The sequence below is a fragment of the Nerophis ophidion genome, linkage group LG08, assembly GCF_033978795.1.
Source record: "Nerophis ophidion isolate RoL-2023_Sa linkage group LG08, RoL_Noph_v1.0, whole genome shotgun sequence".
NCBI lineage: Eukaryota > Metazoa > Chordata > Actinopteri > Syngnathiformes > Syngnathidae > Nerophis > Nerophis ophidion.
This window is the reverse complement of record NC_084618.1, coordinates 66,515,471-66,533,567: the sequence shown is the minus strand read 5'-3', so window position 1 is coordinate 66,533,567 and position 18,097 is coordinate 66,515,471. Positions and strand designations below refer to the sequence as shown.

At 40.9% G+C, this 18,097-nt stretch overlaps 1 protein-coding gene across 2 annotated transcripts; it reads right to left on the bottom strand.

Moving 5' to 3' along the window:
- Nucleotides 1-1,881: 1,881 nt before the first annotated feature.
- On the bottom strand, nt 1,882-17,391 carry pgap3 (post-GPI attachment to proteins phospholipase 3). 2 transcript variants are annotated; one of them, XM_061909487.1, is made up of 8 exons: nt 16,944-17,391; nt 9,371-9,468; nt 9,130-9,282; nt 8,987-9,049; nt 8,789-8,850; nt 5,225-5,361; nt 4,927-5,131; nt 1,882-4,849 (listed from the first exon to the last, which is right to left on the bottom strand). In XM_061909487.1, the coding sequence occupies exons 1-8, from the start codon at nt 17,164-17,166 to the stop codon at nt 4,786-4,788; spliced, it is 1,005 nt and encodes a 334-aa protein (XP_061765471.1). In that variant the 5' UTR covers nt 17,167-17,391; the 3' UTR covers nt 1,882-4,785. The 2 variants fall into 2 exon arrangements, with proteins under 2 accessions (XP_061765471.1, XP_061765472.1); XM_061909488.1 differs by lacking the exon at nt 16,944-17,391 and adding an exon at nt 12,472-12,593.
- Nucleotides 17,392-18,097: the final 706 nt, after the last annotated feature.

The following is an 18,097-nucleotide window of genomic DNA, read 5'->3' as shown; positions in this document are numbered from 1 at the left end:
GCATTTTGATGCTGTCCCTCTTTGATTTAAGGTTATCAACAAAACCTAAGAAGCACCGTACATAAATATTTTAGATGTGAAATAAACTTTTATTTTTTATTTTTTATTTTTTACTGGAGTTGAGTTGATAAAGTGTCCTTTATACTAAGTCCTTAAGAATTTGAGACCAATTTTGCATTTGTTTTGTACTTTTAAATATGCTCCCAAAAATGATAGTTTGAAATTGCTTGAAAATAGGACATCAGGTGCATCAGAAATTTTATAAAAATATTTTTTGAATGTAGTTTTTAACCATGTGCACTTGCTAGTTGGACATTGTGTTTAATATATTAATCACATTTGGAAGAGAAAATAGACAAATCCAATATCATCAGATCACTTCATCGGTCCCATACTTGCCAATGCTCACGGATTTCCCGGAAGACTCCCGAAATTCAGCGACTCTGCCCAAAAACCTACCGGGACAAATTTTCTCCCGAAAAGCTCCCGAAATTCAGGCGGAGCTGGAGGCCACGCCCCCTCCAGCTCCAGCCCTGACTCAATGTTGTGACCCTCTTAAACTGGACAATACTGCCATCTACTGTACATAAAACAGAATGTAAATATATTCTACATTTAAGTGCAGTCAAGGAACATGCATTAGGGAGTCTGTTCTGAAGCCTACAGTAAAGAGACGTAACTTCATCACGTCTCTTGGTTATTGACTCCAACCCAATATATTACACCATCGATGAGCAAAATGAAGAAGTACGCTTGCAAGTTCCAGAACGATTGGAAACAAGAATTTCAGTTTATCCAGGAGAGTTCGAAAGGGAAGGGGTATGTTGCCTGTAAATTTTGTAGAACAGACTTCTCCATTGAACACGGCGGCCAAACGGATACAGTCAGCCATGAACGGTCAGCGAAGCACAGAGCGTCCGCAGCGCAGCATCGTTCACAACCCAGTATTATTGCCCACCTCGCAAAATGGAGATCTGATGGTGTATCTTATGCAGAGACAAAGATGGCTATGCTGATAGCTGGAAGCAACATCCCGTTCTCATTTGCGGATGTCTACAACAAAATCCGTGAAAGATGTTCCCGGATTCGGAGATCGCTCGCCAATACGCAAATGGCAGAACAAAGGTTACTCAAATAGTGAAAGTGTTGTTTTTTAGTAACCAGCAAGCACAGTACAGAGTTTTTATTAGTGTGTGTTTGATAGGTGCCGTCGAAATTTTTTTTTATATATATATAATGAAATAAATATATATAGCTAGAATTCACTGAAAGTCAAGTATTTCATATATATATATATATATATATATATATGAAATACTCGAGTTGGTGAATTATACGCCACCCCTCTTAACCACGCCCCCAACCACGCCTCCGCCCCCCACCCCCACCTCCCGAAATCGGAGGTCTCAAGGTTGGCAAGTATCGTAAAAACACAGTAAAACTGCACAAAACCAATTAACTTTCAAATTGAATCTGAGGGGAAGTGAACATTTTCTGTAACTTATGCGACACCCCCTTTTCATTTCACGGTTTCATGGATGACAAAGCAGTAGTAGAAGTAGGAAGAATAAAGTCCTTTCATCCCAGGATTCACCCCACCATAGAATGCAGGGTCAAAGTGCAAAATACTATCAGTTACTTCATGACATGTATGGCGTCCACATATCTCTATTTAGCTCTAGAATTGCTGAATTCCTAGAGAGAGCTTCAAAGTAAAACACTATTTTGTGAATGTGCAGCATTACACTCATATTTTTATAAGTTGCAATAAGACAATAAAATACAACCAGATGCATTATTTACATCAAACAGGAGTAGACCATACAAATACAGCAGATGCAATTACATTCCATGCACACAACACACGAGGGATGCTTATGCTTTGTCAATAAAGAATAGTTTTATTCTTTCCGGTTCTTAAAATATAGTATAACATGAGAGCAAAGGAGCATTGCTTGGCAGTGGTGTAGTGCACAAGGTGGCAGCTAGAGGGCAGTAGATATGCAGGGGAAACTGCAGATTGGAGAGAAAGGAACAAGGAAAGAATACAATATATTTTCCGGGAAATGATAATGACTATGCATGGACATTAAATTAAGCAAGCACATGAGAGGAGATTCCTGTGAATTTTAAGTATACCCAAATAGTTTTTTGCTGTAAAACTGTATGGGACGCAACTCTGGAAGTAGAATTGTCTCACATCAACTTATACATATCAATATGATATTAATACATATGCATGTATTAATAAATATACAAATACAAATGTGATATACAAATGAATAAATCATCTATAAATAAACGTGTATTTTTCAGATTTGAAAATACATATAAATATAATTTATAAATATAAAAACGTGACATACAAATAAATCAATAATTTGTATTAATAAACGTGTTTTTAAATATATTTTTGAGATTTGAATATAAATATGCTTGATTTTGGTTGATTGGCAAAACTAAATTGGCCCTTGTGTGTGACTGTTGTCTATCAGTGTTAACCCTGCGATGAGATAGCGACTTGTCCTGGGTGTATCCCGCCTTCCGACCGATTGTAGCTGATAGGCTCCAGCACCCCCCGCGACCCTGAAAGGGATAAGCGGTTGGAAATGGATGAGTTAGACCGCTTTGGCTGCAGTGCCCTCTGCTGGTTCTTCAGGGGATTGTGTAGGTCACATTTATTTGTGCATCTGGTTTGTGGTAGAAATGTCTCGACACAAAAGCAAAAAAGCGATCTACATATGCAAATTCAATACAAAAACAAATACAAAATCAAGCATATTTAAATTCAAATCTCAAAAATATATTTACAATTAGACGTTTATTTATACAAATTCTTGATGTATTTGTAAGTCACATTTTTATATTTATAAATTAAATTTGGATATATTTTAAAATCTCAAAAATATAATTACAAATACGCGTTTATACAAATTATTTATTTGTATACCACATTTGTATTTGTGTATTTATTAATATATGCATATAATCATAATATGATGCGTCCATTTGCTTGTTATCCCATTTCCATCTCATCCATTTTCTACTGCTTATTCCCTTTGGGATCACAGGGGGCGCTTGTGCCTATCTCAGCTACAATCGGGTGGAGGGCGGGGTACACCCTGGACAAGTCGCCACCTCATGGCAGGGACAACACAGATAGACAACATTCACACTCACATTCACACACTATAGGGCCAAATTAGTGTTGCCAATCAACCTATCCCCAGGTGCATGTCTTTGGAGGTGGGAGGAAGTTGGAGTACCCGGAGGGAACCCATGCATTCACGGAGTGGACATGCAAACTCCACACAGAAAGATCCCGAGCCCGGGATTGAACCCAGTACTACTCAGGACTTTCATATTGTGAGGCAGACGCACTAACCCATCTTCCACCGTGAAGCCCGCTTATCCCATTTTGCCTACCATAATTATAATAATTTCTTATGTCAATCACATTGCCCAATATGACAACACTACATTTTCCCAGCCATACATACACACTCCAAATATATTAGGTACACAAATGCCCCTCATGACAATGTAATAAGGGTTTGAGGAAATGTTATCAATTATCCAGCTAAATTACTCAGAAAAATAAGGGGTCTTATGACTAAACCTACATAATAACTGAAATTGTTGAAAAGTATTGATGTGATGAAAATGGTTTAAAAATACTTTTATGAGAATAACAGTTTTAGGACTTAAAAAGGTAAAAAGAGTAACATTATTTCCAAGGTGTTGAAAAACTCATTTGGGAAGGCTCAGCTGCAGGGCTGATGCATTCAACTGCACTCACTTGATGTATGTGTACCTCAAAACTGTCACGTGAGTGTACATCTACACACAGAAAGGTTAGGAACCATCTAAATGTGCACCACAACAGCAAAAAACATTATGTAGTGGCCATTGTCCTCAGTGTCAAACAGAGCTACAAAGGCATGAGTGTGGATTCCAAACAAAAAACCATGGACGCGTGCATCCCTAAAGTGCACATATGGAAAAGTACGGCAGGGGGCTCAGAGAGGGGTGGAAAAACATACACTGTCTGACAACAGCTCTGAGGGGACTGTGCTAATTTACAAGCAGCATGAGGCCAAAATGGAGAATGATACTGCAGCAATGGAAACTCAATCCATACAAAATATACCATCAAACTATCTTCTAAATAATCATTTAAATTTCATTTCCAAAACTTTCCCCGTTTGCTCACACTAAAAGGCATCCAAGGTGAATAAAATGATCGTCACGCACGTCCCACCCAAGTCAAAAAACATAAAATGATTATAATTAAGGAAGCAGGTGATAAAATAAAATTAAAAGCAAGAGTTCGGATGTAGAAAAAGCAGCAACTGAGGCACAAAACAAAAGGTGGAGGAGAAATAGCTCAGTCAGCTAAAATTATTCCATTCTCTCTAGAACCATCCGTCGGACTGAGGGGGTCCCCTTTCGGCAACATGACACATGCTGGAGGTAATTTGTCGCCACATACTGACACGCAGCATCCGTGCAAGGTTAAAAAAATAGTTCATTCTCAAAGCTTGAAAGTTCTCTTACGCTTTCGTCCACGTATGATAAATGATAAGGCAAATGTAAAGTACAGTCAATCATGATCAAATCAACACAAATAAATAGGCAAAATAAAACCAGAAAAATGTAAACACAAGATTTGCCTGATGAAAGTGGAAGGTGTCATGCAGGTCATCTGGGAAGCGGAGCTACTTCTATGTCGGGGTGTCCGGCGGCCATGTTTGGACAGGTGCAACGCTGCTCGTGAATCTCCTCCTACTCCACTTTGACGCCCAGCTTCTCCGTGTTTAGTAAGTAGAGGCTGTCGTCAATCAGGAAACTGCAGGGAGCGAACGAGGACAGTTGAGAATGTTGTGTTTGAGAGACGAAAGCAAGCAGGAAGAAAAAGGGGAGTACCTGTAGAAAAGGAAGTGCACAGGGATGGTGCTCAGGTGCCAGATGGCATGCGCATCCAGGATCCAGAGCAACGGGGGGAAGTCCAGGAGCTCCAGCAGGGCCAGACCGTGGAGCAGCAGCACCACCAGGCCACACTTCCACCAGTAGGGCAGCGTGCGCCTGTTCCTCCAGCACCAACACAGCCACCACAGGAGGTTCACCATGCCTTCGAAGGGAAGACAATACAAAGTGCCGATTACTTTCTTGTTGACGTGCAGTTCTGTACACATTCTGGCCATTTTCAACACGTTCGTCATACCGATGGTGGCGTTAGCGGCCATGTTGTAGCCGTAGTCGAAACTGACAAATGTCAAGTAGGAGATGTGGGATGTGAAGGCCAAGATGAGCAGCACTCCCACGATGCTGGACACCCCCGGGTGCCTCAGACCCAACGTTCTGGCAAAGAGACGCAGGCGAAAAAAGGCATATAAAATGGAACTACTGGTAAAAATTGTGAAACAATATAATCACAATCTTACAAAAATTTAAAATTAAATAAATGTAAATCATATTTGAATGAAATAAAATCAAGTTACATATGTGGACATACAAACCCCGTTTCCATATGAGTTGGGAAATTGTGTTGGATGTAAATATAAACGGTATACAATGATTTGCAAATCCTTTTTAACCCATATTCAGTTGAATGCACTACAAAGACAAGATATTTGATGTTCAAACTCATAAACTTTATTTTTTATTTTTTTGCAGATAATAATTAACTTAGAATTTCATGGCTGCAACACGTGCCAAAGTAGTTGGGAAAGGGCATGTTCACAACTGTGTTACATCATCTTTTCTTTTAACAACACTCAATAAACATTTGGGAACTGTGGAAACTAATTGTTGAAGCTTTGGAATTGGAATTCTTTCCCATTCTTGTTTTATGTAGAGCTTCAGTCGTTCAACAGTCCGGGATCTCCGCTGTCTTATTTTACGCTTCATAATGCGCCACACATTTTCGAAGGGAGACAGGTCTGGACTGCAGGCGGGCCAGGGAAGTACCCGCACTCTTTTTTTACGAAGCCACGCTGTTGTAACACGTGCTGAATGTGGCTTGGCATTGTCTTGCTGAAATAAGCAGGGGCGTCCTTGAAAACGACGGCGCTTAGATGGCAGCATAAGTTTTTCCAAAACCCGTATGTACCTTTCAGCATTAATGGGGCCTTCACAGATGTGTAAGTTACCCATGCCTTGGGCACTAATGCACCCCCATACCATCACAGAGGCTGGCTTTTGAACTTCGCGTCGATAACAGCCTGGATAGTTCGCTTTCCCTTTGGAAATGTCAAATATTTCCAAAAACAATTTGAAATGTGGACTCGTCAGACCACAAAACACTTTTCCACTTTCCATCAGTCCATCTTAGATGATCTCGGGCCCAGAGAAGCCGTTTCTGGATGTTGTTGATGAATGGCTTTCGTTTTGCATTGTAGCGTTTTAACTTGCACTTACAGATGTAGCGACAAACTGTATTTAGTGACAGTAGTTTTCTGAAGTGTTCCTGAGCCCATGTGGTGACATCCTATAGAGATTGATGTCGGTTTTTGATACAGTGCCGTCTGAGGGATCGAAGGTTACGGTCATTCAATGTTGGTTTCTGGCCATGCCGCTTACGTGGAGTGATTTCTCCAGATTCTCTGAACCTTTTGATGATATCATGGACCGTAGATGTTGAAATCCCTAAACTTCTTGCAACTGCACTTTGCGAAACGTTGTACTTAAACTGTTTGACTATTTGCTCACGCAGTTGTGGACAAAGGGGTGTACCTCGCCCCATCCTTTCTTGTGAAGGACTGAGCATTTTTTGGGAAGCTGTTTTTATAGCCAATCATGGCACTCGCCTGTTCCCAATTAGCCTGCACACCCCTGGAATGTTCCAAATAAGTGTTTGATGAGCATTCCTCAACTTTATCAGTATTTATTGCCACCTTTCCCAACTTCTTTATCACGTGTTGATGGCACTGAATTCTAAAGTTAATGATTATTTGCACAAAAAAAATGTTTATCAGTTTGAACATAAAATGTGGTCTTTGTAGCATATTCAACAGAATATGGGTTGAAAATGATATGCAAATCATTGTATTCCGTTTATATTTACATCTAACACAATTTCCCAACTCATATGGAAACGGGGTTTGTAGATTACTGTTAGTATGTAATCTAGCAGTTACATATGTATTTATTATCAACGTTCCCTCTGAGGTGCGCGCCTGTTCAATTGCGCACTGCTCACGAGTCTTCTGCCCGCGGCAAATCTATGCCGCGCACAAAATCAAAATAAAAAAAAAAAGCAATTTTCAAAGTGACTGACAACAAGAGGCCAAAACAGAGACAACAGTTTGCGTTATCACTGTTCAATTATTGTAACGTCTGCCAAGACGCGTTGAGGAGGACATGAATTCCATCAATCACTTTATTGAGCAAAACTCCTTATAAACGCATGACCAAAAACATTGCTAAACAATTTCTATCTAGCAAAGCTGGTCATTTTCTGCCGTACAAACCAGACCAAAACCAATTTTGCCATCTGTCATATCAACAGCAGCCGCTAGCTCTTTCTCACTTGTGCCAACACATGCACATATGGCACTGAGCCAGTGATGCCTTTACAGCCACACAAAAAGGCGGACATTTCCGACACCGCACATTATGTGTAATTCCAGGTCGTTACACTATGAGTTACCAATCAAATGTGTGCTCATTCTACTGTCATTTATTAAGAATCTTAATTTATAAAAATGTATCATGAAATGCTGTTATTATATTAAAGAAATACTAAAAAATATATATATTTTACAAACGGAAAGTTACGACAACTTACACATGATCCAGTGCTTACATCTCATTGTGCAACATGTGAATGTTTTAATGGGAACTAAATGTGATATCTGAAAGGGGTACAAATTATTTCCAAAGCAGGGCCCCCACCCAGACACACAATACTAGTACACAGCTCAATGAAAAACAATATTTGTGGTTCTTGTCATTGTAAGTGGGCCAAAAAACTTACATTAGAAAATGATCACATGGAAGTGACTGCTGTCATTTGATTTGAATAATAAGAAATTTAACTTGTTATTTAGTCAGATTTGGGACAGGTGTGCAACAGGTGTGGCCTCAATGTACACTGATTTTGCTCACACGTGCTCCACTGAATGCTCAAGGACTTTTTGCGTTTGCTCACACACATTAAAAATTAAAGGGAACATTGCTTATTATGCAGGTAATTAAAAACAAATATATTAGAATACATAGTATTTCATTAAAATATATTCAAATTTAATAATGGTAAAAATTGTGAAACCATATAATCACAATCTTACAAAAATAACATAAAATAAATATAATCACATTTGAATGAAATAAAATGAAGTTACATATGTGGACATAGATTACTGTTAGTATGTAATTTAGCAGTTACCTATGTACTTATTACGCAGGTAATTAAAAACAAATAAAATACATAGTATTTCATTAAAATATGTGATGATATGGCGACTTGTCCAGGGTGTAGCCCGGCTTCCGCCCGATTGTAGCTGAGATAGGCTCCAGCGCCCTGCGCCACCCCGAAGGGAATACGTGGTAGGAAATGGATGGATGGATATTCAAATTTAATAATATATGTGGACACACTAGATTAGTTGGTAAGCATAAAACAACAAAGCTAAATTAAAGATTACAGATAGTGTGTAGTTTGGCAGTTATGTGTAAAGGTATGTATGCAGGTAAATGTAAATATACATAAACATATAAAATGAAATGAACTAAAATAAAATATTTTGTTTGTGGACACACAAGCTAAGTTTACTCAAATAATTACCTGACACAGCATAAATAAATGGAGTAGAGAATCACTGCTGTAGCACAGAAATAGTCCATTTTCTGCAAGAGAACACAAAGCCAGGTCCAGTTTGAGATTGATGCTTACTCATTAGCTAAGCTCCTAAGTGAATTAAAGTGCAAAACACTTCTCTAAACACACGGACGTGGAAGGAAACCAGGAAGAGTGACACTTTACCTCAGTGAGGAAGGTGTCCCGTGTGTGGAACACTGTGGACCAGAACCATGCGTTGAGGGACACCTGCAGAAATACATTTAAAAATAAACAATGTTCATTTTTTTTAATGACATTACGGAGGACTTGGGATTAGCCGTAAATACCAGAGAGAAGGCGTTGATGGTGTGGAACATGGGGCTTTGTCTTGGCACGGTGCTCCTGTAGCGCAGCAGCATGAGAAGGCAGGCCAGGCCGTTGAGAAGTGAGGCCAGGGCGGACGCCGGCTCCTCGAAGCAGAGAAAGCGCGCAAACGGCCACTGGGAGGAGAAATACGGTTCATTATCTCCCTTTGCCACTAAAACTACAGTATATGACTTCATGTTAAAAATAATACAGATTTTGAACCTTGCCATGGAACTGCGGGACTCTGTACCCCCCAGCCTGGTAAAGACCCACTGTGGCCCACATGCACTCATAGCGACAGTCGTCACGACAAGTCCAACCTACAAGACAAGGAAGGAAGCAACGATTTAGGGGAGTCCCAACATTTTAAATATCCGCTAATATACAGTGGGGCGAAAAAGTATTTAGTCAGCCATCGATTGTGCAAGTTCTCCCACTTAAAATGATGACAGAGGTCTGTAATTTTCATCATAGGTACACTTCAACTGTGAAAGACAGAATGTGAAAAAAAAATCCAGGAATTCAAATTGTAGGAATTTTAAATAATTTATTTGTAAATTATGGTGGAAAATAAGTATTTGGTCAACCATTCAAAGCTCTCACTGTTGGAATTAGGTTTTGGCTCAAAATCTCACGATACATGGCCCCATTCATTCTTTCCTTAACACGGATCAATCATCCTGTCCCCTTAGCAGAAAACAGCCCCAAAGCATGATGTTTCCAACCCCATGCTTCACAGTAGGTGTGGTGTTCTTGGGATGCAACTCAGTATTCTTCTTCCTCCAAACACGACGAGTTGAGTTTATACCAAAAGGTTCTACTTTGGTTTCATCTGACCACATGACATTCTCCCAATCCTCTGCTGTATCATCCATGTGCCCTCTGGCAAACTTCAGACAGGCCTGGACATGCACTGGCTTAAGCAGTGGGACACGTCTGGCACTGCAGGATTTAAATCCCTGTCGGCGTAGTGTGTTACTGATGGTGACCCTTGTTACTTTGGTCCCAGCTCTCTGCAGGTCATTCACCAGGTCCCCCCGTGTGTTTCTGGGATTTTTGCTTACCGTTCTCATGATCATTTTGACCCCATGGGATGAGATCTTGCGTGGAGCCCCAGATCGAGGGAGATTATCAGTGGTCTTGTATGTCTTCCATTTACTGATCATTGCTCCCACAGTTGATTTTTTCACACCAAGCTGCTTGCCTATTGTAGATTCACTCTTCCCAGTCTGGTGCGGGTCTACAATTCTTTTCCTGGTGTCCTTCAGCAGCTCTTTGGTCTTGGCTATAGTGGAGTTTGGAGTCTGACTGTTTGAGGCTGTGGACAGGTGTCTTTTATACAAATAAGTTCAAACAAGGGACATTAATACAGGTAACGAGTGGACAGAAGAGCTTCTTAAAGAAGAAATTACAGGTCTGTGAGAGCCAGAGATCTTCCTTGTTTGAAGTGACCAAATACTTATTTTCCACCATAATTTACAAATAAATTCTTTAAAATTCCTACAATGTGAATTCCTGGATTTTTCCCCCACATTCTGTCTCTCACAGTTGAAGTATACCTATGATGAAAATCACAGACCTCTGTCATCATTTTAAGTGGGAGAACTTGCACAATCGGTGGCTGACTAAATACTTTTTTGCCCCACTGTACTTTAATGATGCCTTAACAGTGATATTTCTCCATACAGAGCATTTACATAACTGAGGAGTTCCTCAAGGCTTCCTTTTAAGTCCTCTCCTTTTTTGGCAGTTACACATTTTTTTCGTATAGGGCTTGACGTTACTAAGGTGTTGCTGTAGTAAGGCTGGGCCAATAAAATTATATCAATATATATCGCGATAGACATGTAATTGATATCAATATAAAACACGTTCGATAAAACGTTCAATAAATACATAATTTTGTTGGTCGGCATAAACCGTAAATAATGAAGCATGCCAATTGTGTAACAGTATCTAATATGTTTGGTTGCGTCATCTCGATGTCCTGTTGTTGCTTTGTGAGAAGATAAATTAAAGAGTGCTGCAGAGAGCGAAGAAATTGTGTAAAAAAAAAAAGGAAAAGTTACCTCGACAGTATGGCAGTTATTTTTTTTTCCCCCCGCTTTTTTTTAACGCACTGTAGTCCTCCGCCACGGTTATTTTTTATTTTTAATTCACGTCCGTTCCAAACGGAATCAGCTAGGAACTAAAGTACAGGACTGTAAAACTAAAACAAATAACATAACCAGCACCCATCAGGAGCAAGGGAGAAGTGTCTTGCTCAAGGACACAATGGACGTGACGAGGTTGGTACTAGGTGGGTATTGAACCAGGGACCCTCGGGTTGCGCATGGCCACTCTCCAACTACTGAATAGCATATTTTAATTTCCATAAGAATAACAGACCACCAACCAGATGTTACACAGATTATTTAAATTCCTGGCAATAAACCTGCAGAAAACAGTTCTTTACAAGTTTTCCTATTTACATTTACACACTTTGCACTTATTGTGTTACACTTTATTAAGCATTTCTTACAAATTAATTGTCATTAAATCTGGTGCATCAGAAATGTACAAATATTTTTTGGATGTAGTTTTTAACCATGTGCACTTGCTAGTTGGACATTGTGTAAAAATATTAGGCAAATTTAGAAGACAAAATGAACGGATCCAATATAAATCGCATCACTTAATCACTTAAAAACACAGTAAAACTGCACAAAACAACCAAATTAAGTTTCAAATTGCATCTGATGGGAAGTCAAATGATTCCGTAACTTATGCGGCACCCCCTTTTCCTTTCACTGTTTCATGGATGACAAAGCAGTAGTAGAAGTAGGAAGAATAAAGTCCTTTCATTCTAGGAGTCACCCCCACTTATAGAATCCAGGGTCAAAGTGCAAAATACTATCAGTTACTTCCTGACATGTATGGCGGCCTCATTTCTCTATTTAGCTCTAAAATTGATTTATTCCTACAGATAGCTTTAAAAAGAAACAATATTTGGTGAATGTGCAGCATTTTACTCCTATTTCTACGAGTTGCAATAAGACACTAAAAATACAATCAGTTGCATAATTTACATTAAAGAGGAGTAGACCATACAAATACAGCAGATGCAATTACATTCCATGCACACAACACACGAGGGATGCTTATGCTTTGTCAATAAAGAGTAGTCCCCACATCTGCGGTCCCCTCCAAGGTTTCTCATCGTATCCCATTGGGTTGAGTTTTTTCTTGGCCTGAAGTGGTAGCTGAGCCGAGGATGTCGTTGTGGCTTGTGCAGCCCTTTGAGACACTTGTGATTTAGGGCTTGTAAGCTTTTTCCTACTCACAGTGCCACAGATCCACGCCAGAAGCCAGTGGCTCAGAGTTGACAGGGTTTTTAATATCGTTCTTCTCGACCAAGTGCATTTTCATGTAGACTTTTCAGTCTCTCCAATCCTATCGCCTCCTCATTCTTAAAGACAACAGTTGATTAGATTCACGCGTACCACCTGCGAAATCTAATCGCCTGCCAGCTGCGTCTCGCCGTCCCGCCCATGCCACGCCCCCGTCTGAGGGTGCACTGTCTCCAGTAGCCCAGACGGGGTCGCTGACATTTACATCTGCATTGTGCTGATCACAACCTCCCTCCACAGGGCTGTATAAATAAACTTTGATGGATTGATTGAAAATGAAAACAAATAAATAATTATATTATGTATATATATATATATATATATATATATATATATATATATATATACTACATTTCCGTCAGTGGGTTCTCGGTGTGTATGTATTAAAAAAAAAATAGACGGGTACGGCATAGCGTGGTTGAGAGAGTGGCCGTGCAAGCAACTTGAGGGTTCCTGGTTCAATCCCCAACTTCTACCAACCTAGTCACGTCCGCTGTGTCCTTAAGCAAGACACTTTCCCCTTGCTCCTGATGGGTGCTGGTTATGGCCTTGCATGGCAGCTCCCGCCATCAGTGCGTGAATGTGTGTGTGAATGGGTGAATGTGGAAATAGTGTCAAAGCGCTTTGAGTACCTTGAAGGTAGAAAAGCGCTATACAAGCCTAACCATACTTGCAAACCTTGAGACCTCCAAATTCGGGAGATGCGGAGATTTGGTTGTAGCAGGGGTGTATATTGTAGCATCCCAGAAGAGTTAGTGCTGCGAGGGGTTCTGGGTATTTGTTCTGTTGTGTTTATGTTCTGTTCCGGTGCGGATGTTCTCCCGAAATGTGTTTGTCATTCTTGTTTGGTGTGGGTTCACAGTGTGGCGCATACTTGTAACAGTGTTAAAGTTGTTTATACGGCCACCCTCAGTGTTGATCAAGTATGCCTTGCATTCACTTATAAAGTTAAAGTAATAATAATAATAATGGATTAGATTTATATCGCGCTTTTCTATTGTTAGATACTCAAAGCGCTCACAGAGAAGTGGGAACCCATCATTCATTCACACCTAGTGGTGGTAAGCTACATCTGTAGCCACAGCTGCCCTGGGGTAGACTGGCGGAAGCGTGGCTGCCAGTTTGTGCCTACGGCCCCTCCGACCACCACCAATCATACATTCGTCATTCATTCACCGGTGTGAGCGGCACCGGGGGCAAAGGGTGAAGTGTCCTGCCCAAGGACACAACGGCAGCGACTTTGATGTCCATAGGTGGGAAGCGAACCTGCAACCCTCAGGTTTCTGGCATGGCCGCTTTACCCACTACGCCAGGCCGCCAATGATTGTCACACACACACTCGATGTGGCGAGTGAGGGGAGCAGCGAGCAGCAGCAGTGGCCGTATGTGTGTAAAAGCCGCATATATTATTTGACTGGGCTGTTTGTATGGAGGAAAAGCCGACGTGAAGACAGGTTGTACAGGACGCTCAAGGAAGTGCTTTTAAAGCACGCTTCCAATATTGTTGTCCGAGTGGAAATCGGGAGAAATTTGGGAGAACGGTTGCCCCGGGAGAGGCACTGAAATTCAGGAGTTTCCCGGGAAAATCGGGAAGGTTGGCAAGTATGAGCTAACCCATTTACCATTTATCATTTACATTTAGCGAAATTAATATCTCTTATGATTTGTGGCCTTATTATTGTATTAAACAGTCCAAATTCGCCACAAAATAAACTACAACAAGATTGATTTTTCAAAAATTATTTTAAATACTGAAAGTTGCCATCAACGCCACATGGGTGTTCGGCATTGTCGGTGCCTATGTGTACATATGTGTAGCAACAACATTTCCTTGTAACGCCACTGGCCCCTAATAAACAAGCTACGGGCCACAAACGGCCCCTGAGCCGGTCTTTTGCCAATACAACATCCATCCATTTTCTACCAATTGTCCCTGTTGGAGCCAAATGTCCTTATTTGTTTATATTGTTTATTTTCTTTTCTTTAATTGATTGCTGGCCTCAGCCCAGAGGGAATTTCCTTTTTTGGTGGATTGCTCCGCCCACCTCCTGTTAGGTATCAGGAAGTGTTGACAGGGAGGGGATTGTTGATACGGGGTGGTTACCATGGTAACCTCCTTTAAATTGGGTCCAGGTGTGAGCATGGGCAGGGCGATTGGAAGACAAACAGTTTTCGTGTCGTGTCAGCGAACGTGTCGTGCCGTGAGTTGTAGTGACAATGCTGTATCAATATGCCAGCCAAGATCAGCATACCTTTCGTGTTATAGCATACATTTGATAGCTTCAAAATAAACGGATTTTCAAATCCAATCACAGTTCTACAGTACTGGACATTCTATCATTTACACGCGTCAAACTGGTCAACACAGTCGCCCTCAGTATCAGCCCAGAGGTAAGGGCTGTACAGTCCCTTTTGGGGTCGCGGGGGTGATGGAGCCTATCTCAGCTGCATTTGGGCGAAAGGCGGAGTACACCCTGGAGAAGTGGCAACCTCATCACAGGGCCAACACAGATAGACAGACAACATTCACACTCACATTCCCACACGAGGGCCAATTTAGTGTTGCCAATGCTACTATATTGCATCCACTGTGGACTGGACTCTCACTGCTATGTCGGATCCACTATGGACTGGACTTTCACAATATCATGTTAGACCCGCTCGACATCCATTGCTTTTGGTCTCCCCTGGGGAAGGGTTGCCCACATATGCGGTCCTCTCAAAGGTATCTCATAGTCATTGTCACTGACGTCCCACTGGGGTGAGTTTTTCTTTGCCCTTATGTGGGCTCTGTACCGCGGATGTCGTTGTGGCTTGTGGAGCCCTTTGAGACACTTACGATTTAGGGCTATATAAATAAATATTGATTGATTGATAAAACATTGAATCAACCTATCCCCAGTTGCATGTCTTTGGAGGGGGGAGGGAGAGATACCACGCAGTCAAGGAGAGAACATGCAAACCCCACACAGAAAGATCCCGAGCCCGGGATTGAACTCAGGACTACTCGGTACCTTTGTATTATGAGTCACATGCACTAACCCCTGTCCCACCGTGCTGTAATAAAGAATAATACCTCAGCTAAGGCCCACTTTTTGTTCTTGACCTTCAGTATCATTTGGATTTAGATGCTTCAAAATACTGTGTGGGTGATGAAACCTGAGTGGCTACTATACACTTGGATAGGCAAGAAAAACCGGTTTACATCCCATTCGACTGACACAAGGGGATGATAATTAGCTGATAGCTGTTAGCGAAAACTAGTTTCTGCTCATGTTTGTTTTTCCATTCTACATTTATATACATTTAAAACTCTCAACAGCCTCACAACTTTCTTTAAAGGCCTACTGAAACCAACTACTACCGACCACGCAGTCTGATAGTTTATATATCAATGATGAAATATTAACATTGCAACACATGCCAATACGGCCTTTTTAGTTTACTAAATTGCAATTTTAAATTTCCCGCGAAGTGTTGTGTTGAAAACGTTGCGGTATGATGACGCGTGCGTTTGACGTCTCGGGTTGTAGCAGACATTATTTTCCAGCCCGATTCAAGCTATAAGTAGTCTGCTTTAATCGCATAATTACACAGTATTCTGGACATCTGTGTTGCTGAATTTTTTGCAATTTGTTCAATTAATAATGGAGAAGTCAAAGTAGAAAGATGGAGGTGGGAAGCTTTTAGCCTTGAGCCACGCAAACACAGCCGGTGTTTCCTTGTTTAAAATTCCGGAAGGTGAAGCTTTACTATGGAACAGACCGGTCAAGAGAACATGGATCCCGACATGTCAACCACCAGGTTTCGGTGAGAAAACTGTGGTAATAAGTTGGCTCTTACCGTAGTTATGAGCGGAGCCTATGTCCTCCTGCAGCTGCTATTACCTCCTCCCACGGAAACACTGGTGGTCACCTTTTTTTTTTCTTTCTAGTCCTTCACTCTCAATATCCTCATTCACAAATCTTTCATCCTCGCTCAAATTAATGGGAAAATTGTCGCTTTCTCGGTCCGAATCGCTCTAGCTGCTGGTGGCTATGATTGTAAACAATGTGAGGATGTGAGGAGCTCCACAACCCGTGACGTCACGCTCACATCGTCTGCTACTTCCAGTACAGATAAGGCTTTTTTATTGGCGACCAAAAGTTGCGAACTTTATCGTCGATGTTCTCTACTAAATCCTTTCAGCAAAAATATGGCAATATCACGAAATGATCAAGTATGACACATGGAATGGACCTGCTATCCCTGTTTAAATAAGAAAAACTCATTTCAGTAGGCCTTTAATTCCAGTGAGAAAATAAATAAAGCAAGGAGAACTGTTTGTCCAGTTCATGCTAATTTAGCAAGTGTCGGTATTTAGCTGGTAAACACACCTCCTACCAACAATAACAAAGGCAGCCCACCTGTCAGCGCCATGTACTGCGGTTGGAGGGTCTGGTACCATCGTAGCCGGGGTCCGGTGCAGTTGGTCTGGACACACTGCTTCACGCAGTCTCGGTACACCGGCTCTTTGTCGCCCTGGGAAGACTGAACGGGAGCTGCCGACATCAGGAGCACGACGACGACCGCTACCGGCGTCACAGCGGCGGCTCTGACAGATGTGCAGCCCAGTGACGGCGAGGCCATGGCGGGTCTCGGCCCTCAGTACTCACGAAGGCACGGCGAGGCGACTACAGTAGAGAGGAAGTCCGTTACCGACGGTCCACATCACCAAACCGACATTTGGGTTTGAGGTCTGGTTTTCTGTGGGTTAATAGTCTGTTAGAGTACTGGATACCATACAGTCGCCCCCCTACTCTTTTGGAAATGGTCGCAATTCATGCACAACCTTTACTTCCGGTATTATTCCAAAATAAATGTATTCTGTATGAGAACGCCCTTTTTTGTTGCTAACGTGTTATATGTTAACCTGAATTCAGCTTTGTATTTCTACACACATGTAGAAATAATAATCACATTTTATATAGCCATGTATTTACTGGTTGAAAAGCAACCTGATTGTTTTATTTTTAAGAGGCAACTCGTTTTGTTCCTGGTAGAAATTTACTTCCTGATAGTCACATGACCCAGTACCGGACAACGCACAAATGAAAACAGCCACTTTATTACGTACACTATCCAAAATCTATCATTTTAAGATTTTTTTAGTTTTAAAATTTAATAAAAAATAATGTATCAATTATTATTGGGGTTTTGTATGGGGCAGGGGTCACCAACATTTTTAAAACCAAGAGCTACTTCTTGGGTACTGATTAATGCGAAGGGCTACCAGTTTGATACACACTTAAATAAATTGGCAGAAATAGCCAATTTGCTCAATTTACCTTTAATAAATAAATCTATATATATATTTAAAAAATGGGTATTTCTGTCTGTCATTCTGTTGTACATTTTTTTTCCTTTTAGGGAAGTTTTTTTGTAGAGAATAAATGATGAAAAAAAATCTTAATTGAATGGTTTAAAGAGGAGAAAACAGGGGAAAAAAATGAAAATGAAATTTTGAAACATAGTTTATCTTCAATTTCGACTCTTTAAAATTCAAAATTCAACCGAAAAA